At 50.9% G+C, this 19364-nt stretch overlaps 1 protein-coding gene across 4 annotated transcripts in view; it reads right to left on the bottom strand.

The window, feature by feature from the left end:
* The window catches only part of RNF144A (ring finger protein 144A), a 110090-nt gene that overhangs the window by 21081 nt on the left and 69645 nt on the right, over positions 1-19364 (bottom strand). For all 4 annotated transcript variants that reach the window (XM_076000527.1, XM_076000529.1, XM_076000528.1 and 1 more), the window contains 4 exons: positions 18294-18439; positions 6658-6762; positions 6446-6506; positions 416-623 (listed from right to left, as the gene is read on the bottom strand). In XM_076000527.1, the coding sequence (XP_075856642.1) occupies positions 416-623; positions 6446-6506; positions 6658-6762; positions 18294-18428 (509 nt within the window). In that variant the 5' untranslated portion in view covers positions 18429-18439. The remainder of the gene's footprint in view (positions 1-415; positions 624-6445; positions 6507-6657; positions 6763-18293; positions 18440-19364) is intronic.

The following is a 19364-nucleotide window of genomic DNA, read 5'->3' as shown; positions in this document are numbered from 1 at the left end:
TGTGCCTGTCCCTGCACCCCCACTCTGGACCATCTTCAACACGGGTGGAGTTTTAGAAAAACTTCAGGAATCGCAGGACTGAAAACCCTTAACAGTCATCGGCTGTGGGTGCACTCGTCGTTCCAGGCAGGCAGTGTCGAGTTCGGTTCTCACGCAACTTTCTACTTCCAGGACCTTGCACAGCGCCTGGTGCAGAGTCAGTTTTCAAAAACAAACAAACAAACACACAAACAAACAAACAAACAAACAAACAACCACAGGCCTCAAAGAGACTCAGGAGGGGGAGTGTGTCGGGGCTGACCCAGCTGCAGCGACAGCCGCCCGGCGGCACGCTCAGGAAGGAAGCACCCCTGCCCCTCCCAGCCCGCAGCCCAGGCCTCTGGCGGCGGCTTGTGCGCTTGTGCGCGGAGGGTACCTGGTCTCCCCGGGGAGGAAGGTGACAGGCATGGTCTCTGGGCAGCCCTGGCCAGGGTGCCAGCTGGCCTTGCAGGTGGAGCAGAATTCCATGTGGCAGGCTTTGCACTGCACTGGCTGGGGGGTCTGCTGCCCCACGTCCTGGAGCTGACACACGGCCTGGCAGGTGGACGCCGGGCACCAGGTCCGACAGGGGTCGAAGAGCACCTCTGGCACAGGGAGACAAAATGGGCAAGTCAAACTTAGGGGGCCAGAGGGTCTCGGGGGTTCCAGAGGTGGGTCACGGGGTAGGGTGAGTGGCTGTTCCCCCACTCTACTCCACTCCAGCCCCTCCTGGCATCTCACCCCACACACGGGGCACAGCAGACCTCCAGACAGCCCAGGTGTCCCTCAGGGGTGCAGCTCCTGCCCCTAGAGCACCCTCGGCTCCCCCTGCTCGCCCCTGAGGCCCGGCTCGCAGCTCAGGGGCCTCCATTTTCAAGAAAGCATGGCCTGGCCACCTGTCTGTAGTTTCTCTGAGCCGGGACAGGCCACCACGAACCATGTGTCCTCCTCTGCCTCCCCCAGGGGACAGGTGCCTGCAGTGAGGCCCCTGCCTGCGTCCGGTCTCCGCACACCTGGCCCTGTGCTCGGCACACAGGCAGCTCTCAGAAAGGAGGGAAGGAAGGCGCTGGAATTGTTCTTCTAAGCAAAGGGTTCATCGGCCGAAGCTTGTCTCCTCTCCTCAGGTTAACACGCTAGCTGCCATGTAAGCGGCATTCAGCCTACGCTAGCTTTGGGCCCGGGGCCACCTGGAGCAAAACCCTGCAGTTGGTTCATGAAAATCTTACTTGTTGATGTTCTGACTGTTACACATTAATATCGACAATTTACATGGCTTTCGTTGCATGTAACTCACGCGCAGAAAACAACAGAAAAGAACAAATCAGAAAGGATCGCTTTGTTTTAATAAAACACCATGGCCCCAGGGAAATCGTTCTTCCCTAGTGTGGCAGGCAGTGTGTTAAACCTGAGCCGGGACCTAATTACTACAGGAAACTAACCCTTCGAGGGCCAGGTTTCCTCTGATTGGAGCGCGAGATACCAAGAAGCCCAGGTTAAAGGGATTAGGACGGTTATTTTTAAAAACAGGATGCCGTGACATACATGCCTATTGCTTTATGTCCTCGTCCAGAAAGTGCATTTATTCAAATAGCGGGTACTGAGCCGCCCTTTGCTGTGAACCTGGTCATGGATTTCATTTTCGGTTTCGTCCTGCATGAGGCTGACTCCCCAACGAGGGGACAGTGGGGAGGAGCCACACAGATCGCTAAGGCTGTGCCAGGAAGCCCCTGCAGTTGACAAAGTTGGGCTGCTACCAAAGGCCTTCGAGCAGGGAGCAGGCCACCGGCCCCTGAGCTTTGCAGCAGGGCTCTTCCTGGGAAGTCATCAGGACAAATGAACTTTCCCGGGGAAACTTGGAAGGCTCCGAAATGCCCTTGCGAACTTTCTGGCCGTGCGGCCGGCAGGCTCAGCTCGCCGGCATCACAAATGGGTGCCTGTGAACTGGGGCTGTAGGACGCGCTGGGGCTGTCCCTGGGCCACATGCGTGTATGCCAGTGCGTGTTTTACCACGGCCAAATAAACAAGGATAGCCGAGTCAGGCCTCTAGGAAAAGGCATGTGTCAGGTATAACCTTGAAAATCATCTAACCAAGGGTAGGCAAACTTTTTCTGTAAAGGGCCAGATAGTAATTATCTAAGTCTTCGAGGGCCACGCAGTTTCTGGGTTTTAGTCTCAACCACTCAGCTGTGACGCCGTAGTGCAAAAGCTGGCACAGTGATCTGAAATGAGCGTCTAGTACAACGAAAATCACAGCAGCAGACCCAGGCTGGGCTGGATGAGGCCCCCTGGCTGTGCTTGGCCGACTCCTGATCTCATCTAACTAATCCCTGCCTTTTTCTTAAAAGGTGCATTAATCAACAGTGCAAAGCTACCAAATTATCAGTTCTGGCAGAAGATTAAGAAAAACAAGATAAGAGAAAGGACTCTGCAGCGCAGGACATGTGTCCCTCTTTAGTTGATCTTCTCTGTCATGTTAACATAAAATCTCCAGCATGCCTAACACTGAATGAATAAAGTAGTTCTTGTCTTATTCATTGACAGTTTCAGCCTTTGCTTTTCTAAGCTCCCAGCTGTCAGATCTGACGAGGAGGCTTTTTGGGAAAACACAGTTGTGGTCTGTGGGGCACACGTGTGGGGACAGATGCCTGCATGTTGCCTGAGCTGTGGGGACACAGCAAAGCGGGGAGGGGGTGCCCGTGCCACTCAGGTGGCCTGAGTCCCCTCCCACACCCTGCCTGACTCACGCCCTGTGAATGCAGCCACACGGCTGGGCCTGCTACCTGTGCATGCTCTAGGGTGAGCCTGGCTTTGCCCCAGACGAGGTAAGAGGTGCTACACCTGCACAGCACCTGACGCAGGCCCTGCAGGGTGACGCAGGTTCTGCAGGGTGACGCAGGCCCTGCAGGGTGACGCAGGCCCTGCAGGGTGACGCAGGCCCTGCAGGGTGATGCAGGTTCTGCAGGGTGGCACAGGCCCTGCAGGGTGACGCAGGCCCTGCAGGGTGACGCAGGCCCTGCAGGGTGACGCAGGTTCTGCAGGGTGACGCAGGCCCTGCAGGGTGATGCAGGCCCTGCAGGGTGATGCAGGTTCTGCAGGGTGGCACAGGACCTGCAGGGCGACACAGGTTCTGCAGGTAGACGCAGGCCCTGTAGGGTGACACAGGCCCTGCAGGGTGACGCAGGCCCTGCAGGGTGACCCAGGCCCTGCAGGTAGACGCAGGTCAGCCCACCTGTGAACACGGCCCTGAGGCTCGGGCACAGACTTCTACCAATATTCCACGTCACCCTCTCTACGGCTGAACTCCCAGCTGCGTGCAAGATGAAACCCAACTGAAGAGAACATCCACTGAGAGCAACGCTAGGAAGTTTTTCTTTTCAAAATCCATATCTATCTCTCTATCACATATATGGCTAATAATATACATTATACGTTATATCCTATATGGTTCGCTACATCTACAACATTGTATATGTGTGTGTATGTATGTGTGTGCTACACATATTTTCAAACAAAGCAAAGAATACACTTCCTGGCACACCGGGAGAAACTAATCGCAACACCAATCTCCTGAAGATTTAAATTAATAATACATTAATGAAGGAGGTCCCTAATAGGCCTCTACTAAAAAAATCCAAGACTCTTTTAAAAAGGTGGTTTTCTTTTTTGAAAAACAGACGCCTACTTTCCGACACACCAGGCAAACGACACCCTGCACGCTCGCTCTTGCGGCACTGCTGGGCCTGGCGGGTGCCCTGGTACCGAGACCGGGGTGGTGGCTTTTGTCTCGTTGTGAGACGGCCTCAGTTTCGGGAGTCCTTGGCTCTGGGTAGGCCCGATTATTGGTGGGTAAAACCAGCATATTCTTCCATCTCTCTGAGCTGTACTTTCTCTTAAAATGCAAAACCAGACAACACAAGACCAGACCCCACTGCAGTCTTCGTGCTGCTGGGCACTCTGCTGGGGCAGAAGACAGGACAGATCCCACGTGCCCGTCTCTGGGATGGCGGGGCTTCGGGTCAGACCCGCACGGACGTGAACGCGTGCATTGGGCACGGACAGTGCAGCGGGGCATGCGGGAGAGTGATCCATGCTGCCTCTCTCCAAACCTCGTCCCCGCCCCAGGCCCTCGAGGGACCGGGCAGAGTAGGTGGCCTGAAAGGAAAACAGCTCCTCAGCCCCCTTCCCTGGCTTCCTGCTTGCCAAAGCCCCAGCCGGAGAAGGGGAGAGGTTCACACTAAAATCAAGGCTGTTATATTGCAGGAGACAGTCTAAGACGAAGTGGAGACAGTGTATGCAACTTAAACTAACCACTGGACTCCTGGGTAACTAAATGTTTTCAGAAAATCACTGAACTGTCTGAGTTCTCTTCCAGGGCATCCTCCACTGGCTGGATTTTTTAGAGCCACAGAGCAAGTCAAGATGTGCTTTTTGATCCTGTCTCCAAGCTCATGCAAGGCGCTGGCTATAATCCACAGCTCTATTTTAGCTCTGACGTTCCAGCATTTCATCTAGACAGGTCTTAGTTGTATTAAGTCTGAATTCTTTTTTGTAAAAAAAAAAAAAAAAAAAATTAACATGTAAAATGTTTTAAACTGATACGTTTAAGAGGTATTTTTTTAAACCTAAGTAGGCTTCATGTTTATGCAAAAGGGGGAAAAAAACTTTTTTGACTAAGCCAAAGTACAAAAGAAATAACAGTTAAAGTTATTAGTCAAAAAAAAAATTTACCCAGCTGCATTTTTAAATTAAATTCAATGTCATACAGAGTTCATATTCTTATAATCCAAAAAACTGCCAGTTTTTGTCAAGATTCTCTCTGGAAAATATTTTCAAAAGAGCCTCAAAGTCGCAGCAACTCAAATCAATCAATTTTATAGCTCCACATGCTGTCTTTTGCACCAAATAGCATTATATTACAGCCATAAACTGCCCCAAAGCAAATGATATATGCCATTTAAATAAAGGAGCTCTTGAAAACAAACTTCAATGCCATCAAAAACAAATCCTATTTCATGTTTTTTCTTAAGTTGGCTTCTATTATATTTTTCTTAGAGATGGGGTCCCACTGTGTTGCCCAGGCTGGACTCCACCTCCTGGGCTCAAGCAATACTCCTGCCTCAGCCTCCTGAGAAACTGGGACTACAGGGACCCGCCACCATGCCTGGCTATGGTTAATATTTCTTTAAAATATTAAAAACAAACCGCCCCCACACTGTGCCAACCCGGGAGTCTCTGGATACTTTCCTCTGGTCTAGTCTGCCTCCCGGCCCCATCCTGACAGGTTCTCACGTGAGCACGCCCTCCAAGGTTGCCGCCCAGGGGTGAATGGGTGAATCCGCAACCCCATCCCACCCCCAACCAACCCCTGATCCCGGCAGGGACCTGAGCACCAGTCCAAGAAGGGGCAGAGCAGGTGTCAGCGACCACGGACTAAGCTGAGAACCTGGGAGCTGGCACGCAGCGTCCCCACAGTGATGTCCTGAGAGAGGAGCAGCATCACCTGCACACACCTGTCCCTGGGCTCTTCTGCAGATGCACCTGCGGCCCAGAGCATATATGGAAACACAGCCTAACAGAGTTCACAGGCTCTGTACAACATCCCTGTGTGATCCTGGAGTGCTTCAGAGAGCAAAGATAGAGACCTCCCTTGGACAGCCAACATGTTTTGCAGTAGGGTCCCCACCATGATGGTAACACTGCTCTGCCCACCCTCACCACACCGTTCTCCCCGGGGACCCCCGAGCGTCTGCATCAGGCCTGGCTCCCTCAAGGAAGGCCGTGCAAGGCTCAGCAGGAGGGGGTCACAGCTAAGGGTCTGGATGTTTGGTCCCCAACCACCCCTGGGAGTTAGAATCAGGGAAACTCAGCCTCTCTGGGTATCGGTTTAACAGATAATGAGAAACCAGCCTCCCAGGATTGCTGTGGTCCTTCCTGGAACGAGAGGCCTGATTATTCATTCAGCGCCTACTATCTAGGCCTGCACCACTCGGGGAGTCGGTGCAGACTGAACACCGGCACTCACTGCAATTGCTACTCGGACTTCCTCCCACACCTTTTTACCCTTCACATCCAGGGCCGGTCTAAGAGCTTAGCCTTCAAACTGCCAGCCCTTAAGCCGGCTGAAGAATGATGCTGCAAGAGTCATCATCTTTAACCCACCCCCAGAGGCCTCGGTCCTCTACACCAGTGCATTTCATGAATTCTTCCTGCCACCAAACAGATCACCAGCCAAGGTCTTCCAAACTGTGAGCTGTTCAGAGAATTCAGAGTGTCAGCTGAATTCCAGAAGTTCAATTCATATCAACGTTTCCACTCCTACTGCAGCCTTTCCGCTCCTATCAAGTGACAGACAATCTTATCCACCAAAAGAACCCCCCCTCACGTTATCCACCTTCTGTTACAGGAATCACAGGACCAGGTCACCTACCTCTTTCAAACTGTAGCTTTTTATATCTTTGCATAATTTCGGCCGCAACCATGCACTCGATCTAAGGGGAAAAAAAAGCAAACAAGAGTCAGCTGGAGGCATTACAGAGAATATAATGCAACATAAGCCTAAACAGAACCCACATCACCCTGAGAAGCTAAGCAGGGCGCACTAGCATCCATCAGACAGACCCGAGTGCTCATGGCACGTGCCTCGTTCTCCTGCAGGTGGCCCTGCTTAGGGCAGGCAGCGTCAGGGCAGCTAATTGCAGTCTCTAATCCTTCTTTGATCAAGAGCTCAACGTATTGTTTCAGGCACTGAAAGAAAAAGAGAGACAGGTCTGTACGTAACTTTATGTCCTTAATGCCAAAGAAATAGGGATGCATTAAAAAAAATGGCCAAGCACATTGCTCCATCACAGTTTGATATTTTCACTGTGCAGCCCATAGCAACACCCAAATTCGAGGTTTAGAGCTTTTATTTATTCAACAGATATTTAGGGGGTACCTATTCTGCGCCAGGGACTGTATGCCAGTTGGCAAAGTTAAGGCTGCAGGCTAGATCCCTGCACACACCCTCAGCAACACCCAAAGCCAACAACCGTAACAGCAAGAAGAAAGGCAGCAAGGGAGGCTGGGAAGTAATATTTCTCGCATGCATACGAGATGTCAGGCACCGTACTAAACTCTTTATCTTCCATTGTCTCATTTAATCCTTGGGACGTTTCTAAAAGAAAGGTTCGACTGTTCCATCTTTCAGATGTGAAAACTGAGGTACCAAAGAAGGAACTTGCTAGCTCACCCAGATAGTAAGGGCGGAGCCTAGATTCGAACCCAAGCTTGCTCGGCTGAAATGCCCATGCTCTCTCTGCCGGCTGAGAAGCCATGTACACTTGGCACTCCTCCTCGTTAGTGACTTACCAGGCAACTACTGACTGCCAGCCTTGCCTACTTGGGAGTACTGCTCGAGATCTGAAGTGAGTCAAAAAGATCGAGCGGAGGATGCAAAGTACAGTTAACGTACAAGGTTCTCTGTCCTTTCTCCGTACTGATGTACTCTTGCTTTACAGAGTCTGCTAGTCTTGGAAATCTAGTGTTTCCCTGAAAAGCACATTAAAAATAGCAACGGGAACACAAGATACGGTTTTCCCCACGTAGGCTCATTACCAAAAGAGACTCGAGTCAAACTTTGAAGCGCTTATGCAAGAACTCAAAGAACATGGGAAAATGAGGCCCTGAAAACAATGTAAACATCTCAACAGCAACTCCAAATCAACTTTAAATCATAGTCCTACATCCAAAGTTCATCACAGCAACACTATGATAATAATACTAAAATATTATAATGGGAATTCATCAAGAAAAGCCCATAAGCTTTTGTGAAGCTGCTACCTCATCAAAAATAACGTATTATTATAAGAATGTATGGTTATTATTAATGAGTGGGCCTAACCTGAAATCCAACTGCAATTCCTACAACATCTACGTTTAGAACAAGTCTATTTCTCTCTGTCTGACTACCACCCTCATTGCCCTGATCTTCGATTTTGGGTGGTTTAATCTACCGTGCAATATAGTAGTAAGACTTTTATGCAAGGAAAAGAGTCTAGAAGAATACATGAAAAAGAATGCGTGTTTGATATATAAAGACTGATTTAATCTAAATGGGTAATTCTCCCCATTCTAGCAAACCAGAATATTTCATTTATTAAACACTAGATAGCAATTTTTTTTTTTTTTTAGAAAATAGAAATCAAGGCCATCCTCAGAAAGAGTCATTTCCCAGAGCTTTTCTTCAAAAGCTGTAACTTCACGTACATAACTGCACTGCTGGTGGCTCTCGGCAGAGGGCCGGGGTGTCAGCCTGGGTTCCTGCCAGGGCCCTGACAACGGCAGTGGCCCTGAACTTAGATCACGCACAAAACGCCTAACTTTTGCCAATTCCAGGGTTCTGGAGCGAGTCCCCAGGGCAGTGAGCATGGAGGAGCCCAGTCTTGGAGTTCTGTTTGAGGCACAGAATAGCAGTTTTCAGAGATAAATGCATTAAAATCAAGGCAAAGGCCTTCCCCAGATCCAGCACGAGGAGGGGCGAAGCCATAGAGAGGAAGATGGTGAGGAAGAGAGAGGAGTCAGGTGCTGGCCAGGGTAGCTTCAGCTGACCTGCTGCCAGGCAATGCCCCTGTGTGTGGCTCAGTGGCGTGGCTCAGTGCTGCAACTGTGGCCTGTTTTCAGCTGGCCCGGGAGTGGAAGGTCCTGCTCATGGCCAGGTGCAAGCTGGTGAGGGAGAAAAACCCCGGCTTTGGAGCCAGGTGGACTCAAGCAACCCTCACCCCTCTAGTCAGAGGCCATGAACCAGTTGCTTGAAAAGTTTGAACCACGGCTCCCTAGATGAGAAAGTAGGGATGTCCTTCTTGCTAGGCTTTTGTGATGGAAAGGAATAAAGCACAGAAAAGCACCTGCCACAGTGCTTGATGCACCAGCTAAGGAAACGGTGGCTGTTGTTCTCTCCCATCTATCTATTTTTTTCACACGAAGATCCTGTTGGCTACCGATGAGCCTAAGAGCAGGAGAAAATGCCCATAAACTGCACTCAAAGGTGCTTATCGGGAACCCACGCAGGCGGGTCCAAACTAAAGCAGTGCACCCTACAAGCAGTGTGCAAGGAGTGAGGACCCTGGAAGTAGACGGATGGTGGATGGACGGACGTCTATCTGTGTGATGTTTCTTACGATTAATTATACGCATTAAAAAAAAACCCAAAACCTTAGCAACAAAATCATTATTTTACTTTCTATAATCAAGTTTGTCTAGATTGAGTCTCTGGAGGACACTCAAATGCCGTAAACTGGTGGTCCCCGACCCTTGGGCCGTGGGCTGGTACCAGCCTGTGACCTGTCAGGATTGGGCCGCAGAGCTCTGGTGCAGCCCCAGCCCCCGTCCGTGGAAAAATTGTCTTCCATGAAACTGGCCTTAACCAATGCAATGCTGAAAACTTTCACGATATTGTGCAGAACAGTATATGATGATAGAACATTATTCTTCCTAAGTGGCAACATACAACGGGTGTGAAACATACCTCCTGGGGAAGTCTCTAAGCACCATTTTCCAAGAGCTTGCACATGGCAACAAGTAGTGAGTCATGTCTGGCTGAAGGCTACCCCCGAGTGAACATTCTATGCCATCAGAATGCATCTATCTGTGCAATTTGCAAAACGATTATGTTCTGGGAACATCAATTTGTCCACTCTATAAAGAGAGATGAGGATCCGAGGGCCTGACCTTGCATCCATCAAAAACAAGCCCAGCCTCCTTCCAAATATAAACTGGGCCATGCATGACTCATAAGCTAGGCTCTTCAATCTAACACCAGCAAAAAGATGTCTTGAAATGAGCTAAAAAAAAAAAAACAGGTAAAAAAACCCATAAAAATATAAGGTCTAAAAGCAGATTGTGATACATTTTTCTACTATCATATTAAGTGCAGATATCAGTAATCAAATGCCTTCTAAGTACCAGACACTACGTTAATCACTTTACCTACATCAGCCCAATAAACATGCACAAGAATAGTATGAAGTTTTATAGATGAGAAATCCAAGGCTCGGGGAAGTTCAGACCCAGCCCAAAGTCATCATGTTCAAGTAGAGGCACCAGGTCATTCCCATGGGTGCCTGGTTTCAATGTTGGTGAGGGTTTTTTTTTTTTTTTTTTCTCATTTGTTTATTTTTTTAATTTTTTGCTTACTTTCTCCTCAATTAAGAAATCTTGTGAATGAACAGGTTTGGAGAACTAATGTACAACACGAGGACTGAAGTTAATACATCCGCATGGTATCAGGGAATGCTGTCAAATAAGTAGATCTGAGCTGGAGCCTGCCACCAAAACAAAGTAACTATGTGAGATGATGGCTGTATTAATCTATACTTCACCATAGCAACCATTTTACTGTCTATAGGCATTCCTAACATCATGTTGTGAACCTCAACTATATGAGATAAAATTTATCTCAAAAAACTCATTCATAAGCAATTATGTATTAAGTATTTTCTGCTACCTCATAAAGTTTTTTGTAGAACAAAGAATTGTCCACACTTTAAACCGGAGAAGTCTGAGTCACCCCAAGTCACCCCAGAGCCAATCTCCTCTACCTGTTCAAGACACTGCAAATGCAAAGATGATCCCAGACATCAGACCCTCCCGCATAGCCGGTGCGGGGAAAGGATGGTCTGCACATCGCTATGACAACGCCCCGAGTTCAGCGCTTGAATGGGGCCACTCTGTGGAGGGACTGAGGCTCTATCTCGCCACCACGGGGCAGGGCGGAGGGTCCCACCGGGGTGCGGTCAGGGAGGGCTGCCCGGAGGCAAAAAGCCAGCCAGAGGGACAAAGACATTCCAGGAAAACAGGCAGCAGCCGTCCAACAGGAAGAGGGGGGCACGAGCCGCAGAATGTTCCAGGCATTTCATTTTCCACTTTGGCTTCCAACCCTTTGAAACCTGATGAGGAGACGGCACTGCTGATTTGCTAACCCGCCGCCAGTGCGTCAGAACTTTCTCGCCAAGGAGAAGCAGGCCGCAGAGACGTATCTGCCTGGCCCCAAACTACAGCAAATTGAATGTTCTCTATTTTTTTATGCGACGATCCTGTTGGCTACCGACGACCCTAAGAGCAGCAGAAACTGCCCACAAACTGCACTCAAAGGTGCTTATCGGGGACCCACGACTTGCCAACCCACGCAGGCGGGTCCAAACTAAAGCAGTGCACCCCACGAGCAGTGTGCAAGGAGTGAGGGCCCTGGAAGTGGACGGATGGACGGGCATGTAGATGGGCAGAACATCCACAGAATCACCGGACACCTGGTGGCGACTCCCCTACCCCCCAGCAGAAGATCTGGGCCCTGAGACCGGCGTGCAGTCCGCACTGCTGCTGCAGGGCAGGGGCACTGGCGACCCCGGTCCTCTGCACAGGCTGACGGCTGAGCCATTCTCTGCAGCACCGTCGTCAGGAGGCCAGAGGCAGGACCCAGCACAACCTCACGAGGACAGCGTCACAGGAGTCCCCCAGCAACTCCCACTGGTGGCCTTGGGAACCCAGAGCAAAGCTCTCTGCAAGCTCCCCAGTGTGTGTCCCGGCAAAGATCACTTCCCTCCAGGAGGTAGGGAGGGACTTGACTCGCAAGCCAGGAAGCCAACATTGTGAGGGTTGCTTCAAGTTCTTGAAACAAAACAAAATCCAGACTTCACGTGTAAAATAAAATGCTCTTGTCGACCAGTATGCTCTGCTCCTTGCAAACCATTAGGTCCCCCGTCTCCTAGACAAACGAGCCTCAACAAACATCAGTGCCTCTTAACCCCAGCAGTACCCCACCCACCAACCTTACTCCGCCTGCGCAAAATTCCCATCACTAAAAATCCTTCCACTGATTGGTCCGACATGGAGCGGCCACAAGCACTCATCCAGGCAGGTGCCACAGGCTGCCCGCGGGAGTCCACCGCCCACTTGGAGGACCTGCGCCCCTCACCCCAACTGCGGCTGGGCGGGAGGCGACCACGCTGCACCTCTGCGGCCCTCCCGGTGCCTCACCTGGCGGCTCTGACTGCAGAGGCTCAGCAAGGATGGGGCCTGGGAGGTTTGGTGTCAGATGTTCTTTCACGAGCCTGAGGTGGCAGGTTGTCAGCTGTGAGCCTGTCACTTATCTGAGAGTTCTAGGTCGGCTCAGCCAGCACAGCAAGCACCCAGCACCTGCTATTTGGGGGACAGCGTGCCAGAGGAGCCCTCAAGCCACGGCCGCCGGGACTCCCAGGAGCACACGCGGTGCAGGGCTGAGGGAGGCGAGGGCTGGACAGGGAGGCTGTTTACCCAGATCTTTACTGGGTTAACAGGGAGAGAACTGTCCGTTCCAATGACAAAGAGCTGTCAGGAGAGAGGGGCGCAGGCTGGACAAGCAGTGCTGTGCCCACAGACGGGCGTCCGCCCTGGGTGGCCTGCAGGAAGCACGTGGTAAGAAATGCAGCAGTGCCGAGGGAGGTGGCTGGGCCAGCCTAGCAGTGGGCTTTCGTTCCCGGGCTGCGGACAGCCGCTGGGGGTGGGGGTGGGGCGTCTGTATCATCGTACAGCCGTGTTCTAGGAACCCGCTCTGGGCAGTGTAAGGACGGGCCTGAGACGGCAGGGAGGCCAGCTCCACGGCTCAGACGAAGGCCTCTCAATCAGGTCACCGTGTCGCCGGGCTTTTGGGCACAGCTTGCAGCCTACGCCGCGGTCTATAAAAGCCACCATCAAAAAAGCGTGGACATTCCCCAGGAGGCGCCCAAGGTCAGAAGGCAGGAGGCCGCTCTGGGCTCTCCCGACGGCCTGTGCGGAGGATGGGGCCGTGGCCACAGACAGCGACGGGATTCGACTATTCCATCCCTCTGACAAATGTTGAATATTTACTCACCCTGTGCCAAGGATGGGAAGTAGAGGGGCAGGCAGGTCCTGCCCGGCGCGTGCACTGTGTTGATTAGCAGTGCAGGCAGGGGAAGCCCTGGCTGGGCCATTGGGGGGGGTGGAAGAGTGTCTCTGTGCGAGACTGTGGGACGGCTGTGCCTGGGACCAAGGCGGCGGGGAAGGGGACACAGGTGCATGGGGTGACAGTCCCGGTGTGTGACGGGGCGAGCAGGTGTGTGACCGCTCAGAATGCCAGCGGGTTAAATGGTAGTAAAGGGACACTTGGTTAATTCAGCCTCATTCGGGAAGATCTGAGTTTTCCGTACAACGGGAGAGGATTCCGTCGAATGGTGAAACCAAGAGTTCTGCTGCTTGCTGAGGCTGTTCTACAGTTAACTCATTATTTTTTTTTTATGAGTAGAAGCGAGTATGCTCTAATACAATGATAAAAAGCATCGCATAGTAAATCCTAGGGGAAAGGAATTTTTCATCTCTACCATCACTTTACGGGAACCCCATCTTGTACGTGGTCTGTCGTTGACCAGAACGCTGTGATGCGGCGCGTGACTGGGTGTCACCATTACGCTTTAGAAACCAGCGAAACCTTAGCCAGGCCCTCCCGATCTGGTCCTATCACTGCATGACACCCTTTTCCTCTGCTGGCCGCCACGGTGGGGGCTCTGCCTGGTCATCCTTTCTCCAGGGGCCTGTTCAAACGGTCTCCAAAACCTTCTGGGACCGCACCACGTGGAACTCACTGTGCTCTCTGTGCTGCACACACTTCACCTACGCTGCAAATGCAGCACTTCCCACTCCAGGGCATTCCAACACTCACCTGTGCCTCCCTGGGATCAAGGGAGCAGGGAGGGCAAACGATCGGAACCACAGGGCACTTGGCCCAAGCCAGGTGTTCAATAAGGGTTGAGAAATTAAATGAATAAATGTCCACTATGTATACAAACAAGCACACACTGTGCACGGTACGCACAGAGCAAAGCTAACAGGGACACAAAGTGCGTGGCAAAGCCATCCCTGAAATCAGCTTATTTCCAGGTGAGGACAGGTAACTTGTTTCCCAGTAAGTTAAATACCCAGAAGTTTGGAGTTTACACGGCCCTCCCACAGCACACCGGGTGGACGGCCTCACCAATGCACAGGAAGAAAAGGAAATGGTATTTGTGTCACTTACCACCAGGCATGTGGCTGTCCAATACTTTATACACATTATCACATTTAATTTGCTCATGCGGTTGATCACATTTTAGAGACGAGGAAACCAAGGCTCAGGGAAGTTACGCCACTTGCTGCAAATCACAGCGAGCAGGTAGCAGAGGCAGAACAGAGACCCGAGCCCAAATCCCAAAGCCTTGTTCCATCACACAACTCAGTCAAGCAGCTGGCCCAACTCTTTATTTAAAATGCTAAGGGTTGCTTTCACGACAGTCACGCATTCTGGGTGGAAAAGATTTTGCCTACCAAAAGTTACATTGTTAAGTAATAATTTTCCATGTGTATCAAAACCCTGTCATCTGGGTTCTAATAGCAAAACTCTTACCGATGAATAGCTATTATCAGAATAGATGTAATTCTAGCTCAAAGTACACAAACATATGTGTGTGTGTGTGTTTATACATATATTATATGTTGGGTTTATTTAATCTTATGGCTAAATATAGTTGTCACTAGACTTTGTTTAAGGACTAAATAGAAAAGTAGACACTTCCACCTGCCCAGATAACTGGGGGCCCGTGACTTGAGGTAGAACCACAGCACCCCACTTTCTGAGCCTCATGTGTACCCATCTTTGGGCTGAGAGTAGTATTATCTCTAATTTTACTAATAGAAGGCATCAGACTAGGCACAACTCTGTCAGAAATAAGAAAACATACATATTCTAAGTAAAACTATAAAATGCCACAAGTATAGGTGAGCCCAAAATGGCTCTAATGTGTCCCATTTTAGCTTAAGACATCACCTACATATTAGATTTTGGTCCATAAAGAATCTCCCAGGCCACCCTACACAGGGGTTGAATCCCTGCTTGACAAAACGATCGTAGAATTGGCTCCCGTGGTAGGGCCGGGCTGCCTCATTTTGACTAAAATGTCAAAAATCCTTTCTCTCCCTCCAGTTTTTCAGCACAGAAACTGTTGGTTATACTTAGATTTCACACTTTTGCACACAAACACTCAGCTTCACTTTGGGCCACTTAAAGTTCCGTCTCGCACTCAGCCAAAATGGAACCGTTTGTGCTAACTGGTAGCCCCTGTGGCCTCCCAGTGGCCAACGCCCCACACAGCCCCTGGAACCGGTGTTCAGACCCCCAGTGAATGCACAGGCTGTCTGCGACCTCCTCAGGACCCAAGACGACCTCTGAACTTAAGCTAACGCCACCAGGCACCCTGCAAGAAGAAAGGAAGGGCCACGGGAACATGCTCAGGGCAGCGCCAATGTGCGTAACTGGCAAGCAAACACTCTTCATGCTCAGGCTAGTTTGGGAAACGCAGGTTAAATGCACAATTGTTGTGCGATCCTCAGGGCTTCCCCCATGCTCTTGGCCACCCGGCATGTCCTGGCGGCAGGGACATGCAGTGACAGGGACAGACATGCAGTGTCTAGCAAACGCACCGAACTACAAAAATCATTTCTGAGCCGCACCTTTTAAGACAAACGCCCCTCAGAACACACATATGGGGAAAGCTGCCCAAAACCCTTTTTCTATTCCTGCCACCTGACACCCAGACTCAGAAGCCAAGTGGGAAGGAGCGAGGCCCGCTGCCTGCCTGCACGTGACAGGCACTTTACACATGTCCCTCCATCTGATCTTCGAGGCGGCTGTTTCTGGCTCCGTCACGCAGGTGTGGTGAACGAGGCCGCTCAGGTCTGAAGCAGAGCTGGCATCCGGGCACAGGGACACCCGACTCCAACTGCCACGCTTCCTCTCAGGCCCCTTCGTCCTTGAGACAGGTTCACGTCAGCACTTCCCAGCGATTCTGCAGTAACGCTTGTTTTTTCAGGAGTGCCTCCCCCAGTCGTGCACTGCTGTCTACCTGCCCGGTGTCTGTCCCCCAGGCAAAGGGAGGCTGTGGCTCCTCCGGCCACAGGGCCTGGGCTCCTCCCACAGCCTGGGGTGACCTGGAGCCTACACAGAGGAGAAGGCGGGTGACAGAAGGGACCACGGCAGCTGGACGCCTCCCCCCTCCTGCCCCTGCCAGCACACAGGTGGTTGCTTCTCTTCACGCTACCCTGAGCCGCAGACAGAAGCTGAACCACTTTGAACATTTTCATTTTTAATAAATAGCGGTGGAAAAAAAAATCACAACTGTCTCACCGTCCCTTGGTGCTCCCGGCACCCCCGTTTGAGAAAACAGGGCTAGCAGCCTCTTCCTTTCTCAGCCACGGACTTAAATTAAGCTTTTGGTGCAAATTAAAGCAGCTCATTTGTTTTTGCTGCAATTCTCTAGGCATAGCAAACAAAAACAACAAAAACGGAGGCCTTGGTGAAAAGGCCAGGAAGAAGGGAGTATTTCCGGAGTTGTTCAAGGGGAGGACACAAACCAGGAGCCCTGGCCGCAGGCAGGTGACTGGGGACACGGCAAACACGCCCCGCCCGGGGCACTTTCAGCAGAGGGCTCTAGCCACCCACCCCCACAGGCAAGAGGGGCGACTTGCACGGAGCTAGTGAGAAGCCGGGCCGTCTAGCCCACCTGGAAAACGGCAAGGAGCCCCCCTGGCTGCGTTAATTGCAAGGAGGTCCTTCCCCAGCTCAGAAAAACGTCAAAAGCAATTTCCCTCCCTCCAGGTTGAAGCTATTTTCCTGGGCCTTTAACGAGGCATTTTTCTTGGATGTCAACCACAGCACTGGGATCGACTCACTTCGCCTCGATCCCGGGGCCTGTCTTGACTAGCTCTTCTGAGTCCTGCACTAAACGAGGTGCTCGGGGGACAGAGATCGAGCCAGAAACTCTTCTGCCATTAGGAGAGCCCGAGCACCATGAATCAGAAGTCTGAAGACGCAGGCGAGAACGCGTGTAGGGCTCCGTCTCCCTGTCTATAAAGTGGAGAAGAAAATGTTCGCTGTGCTACCAGCCCAAGGAGACCAGGTGGCAGGAAAGAAACGAAGGCCGAAAACACAGACGGGAAGGAGTAAGGTGCCGGGTGCAGAGGGAAGAAAGACAGTGGCAGGTTTCAATCAGACGTCTGGCCAGTCCTCGGGCAGGCCATCTGCATGGCCCGCGTGCAAGTGCAACAGCAGTTAGGTGCAGAAGCAACTTTTTGCTTTTTGTAGTTGGAAGAAAGGTTTTGTTTTGTTTTGTTTTTTCCCTTTTCCGTATTTTTTTAATGATAAATGTGGTATTTTATTTTTTAGCCTTATTAAGGTATAATTGACAAAAATTGACTATATGTAAGGCGTACAATGTGATGTTTTGACGTGTGTATGTGCTGTGAAATGAGCTAACTATCTGTCCAATGAGCTAACTACCATAATCGAGCTAACTGTCACCTCACATAGTTACCATTGTGTGTGTGTGTGTGTGTGTGTGTGTACATGCACATGCGTGTGGTGAGAACACTTCAGATCTATCCTTATAGAAAATTTTCAGTATACAACGTGGTATTCCTAACTCTAGTCTCCATGCTGTATGTTAGGTTTCTAGAACTCACTCGGCCTGCATAACTGAAACTCTGTACCCTTTCATCTACATCTCCCCATTCTCCACAACCCTTGGCAACTACCAACCTCCTTTCTGCTTCTGTGAGTTCACTCTTTTTTTTTTTCCATTCCTTGAATCGGAAGAAAAAGCAAGTAAAATTCAATGAGATTAACTGAAAGTAAACCTTAAGCACGCCTTTTTCCTTTTCTGATGGATAAAATTTGGGGCTTGAGTTCGACTCAAATCCCAAACTTCTTGAGTTAGAAGATCCTATAGTTATTAAGCCCCAAAAGAATGTTTGCTGGTATACCTTTAAAAAATTTAAATGTGATTTTTAAGATGTCTACATTCTAGTTTAGCACTAAAGCAGTGAAAGATGACACTAATAACTGAATGTTCTAGCTACACACAGTCACCAGGTTGGCACCGCTATAATTCCAGGCATGTGATTATTATATTAAATTTAAAATGAGGTGTGGAAAAGCTTTTGCTGTCTAGCAGGGGGAACATGTGCTGTGATAAGTGTTCTTAAATTGTGTTACTAGCCTGTAAAATTCTGTCTGGGGGACTGGCTTTGCCCACAAGTAACTGTAATGGAAATCTTCTGCCTTGGGAGACTGCCCGGCCGGCAGAAAAATTATTCCAAGAACTGTGCAAAGGCCTCAAGAAGGGGACTCCATGAGGTTTGCTTGGTGTCTCTGAAAATGAAAGCAACAACCTGCTCCTACAATTATTCGAAGCATGCATTTTTATCCAGAAAGGACCAACCAGAGTACAGAAGATGCACTGGCACTGGGCTATGGTCGTCATCTGCTCCACAGGATACTCCCCAAGACACAGCTTGCAGGACACCAGTGGGTCGAGGGCCAGGTCCCAGGTGGGCCGGTACCTTGCTGTGGTCATCGCAGAGCAGTCTGGAATGAGAGAAGCACAGGCGGTCAGACCTCCTGCCTGGGCCTCCATGGGGCGCAAGGCAGGGGTCTCCTCTCTGGGCTGCAGAGGGGGCCCATGGTGGTGGCCGGCTGACTGCTGATGGGCCAGAGGCTTCACACAGACTCATTGGGGTCCTCTGAGAAGTCTGGACCAGGGCTCCCCGGACCGGGTCTGTGTGTAGTCCGTTGGCCATTCTGATGGTGCCTTGCACGCCCACCCTCAGAATGGCAAAGTGCTTACCCACTCCCCAGCCTTCCTCCCCTCCCCGCACCAACCCACGTGCATTTAGCGAGACACCTGCCAACTACCCACCCAGCCCAGGACGGCAACACTTAGCAACCGTGGGACAGAGGCTTTTGTTACAGTAGTGACTGCTTGGATTTAACGGTTCTCCAGTGTTGGAGACACTCGGTGAATGAACATGAGGACAAGCCTGGGCAGAAAGAGGGGTCAGAGCAGAAGGGCCTGGTGGCAGATAGGACGCTTGAGTTTAGAGGGGATGTCGCACACCACAGAGGTGGAAAGGAGGCAGATATCTGAACAGGGGAAGAAACAGCCTAGCATCCTTCCCAAGAAGACGGTGTGGGGGCCAGAGGGGTGGGCAGAGCCAGCCCCGTGCTTTGCCGTCAGTCGGAACCACATTCCCAAACTCCCTCTGCCCATAACCAGCTCGGTGACTGAACCACGACCAGCCTCCATTTGCTCATCTATATGATGGGTACACAATCCATCCCACGTGGTGTTGGAAGGATTAAGGGAGACCACATAAAGGGCCTGCCACGCACAGCAGGTGCTCAGCGAAAACGCGATCCTCCCTTCCCCGTGGTGTCTCCTGTGGCCACGGTTTACCCGACTATGAGAAGGAGTCTGACCCTGCCACATGCTCTGCAGGTAGCTGTTGGGTCT

This window comes from Microcebus murinus, chromosome 3, assembly GCF_040939455.1.
Source record: "Microcebus murinus isolate Inina chromosome 3, M.murinus_Inina_mat1.0, whole genome shotgun sequence".
Taxonomy (NCBI): domain Eukaryota; kingdom Metazoa; phylum Chordata; class Mammalia; order Primates; family Cheirogaleidae; genus Microcebus; species Microcebus murinus.
Note: the sequence above shows the minus strand (reverse complement) of the source record. Positions and strands in the feature narration are given on the sequence as shown.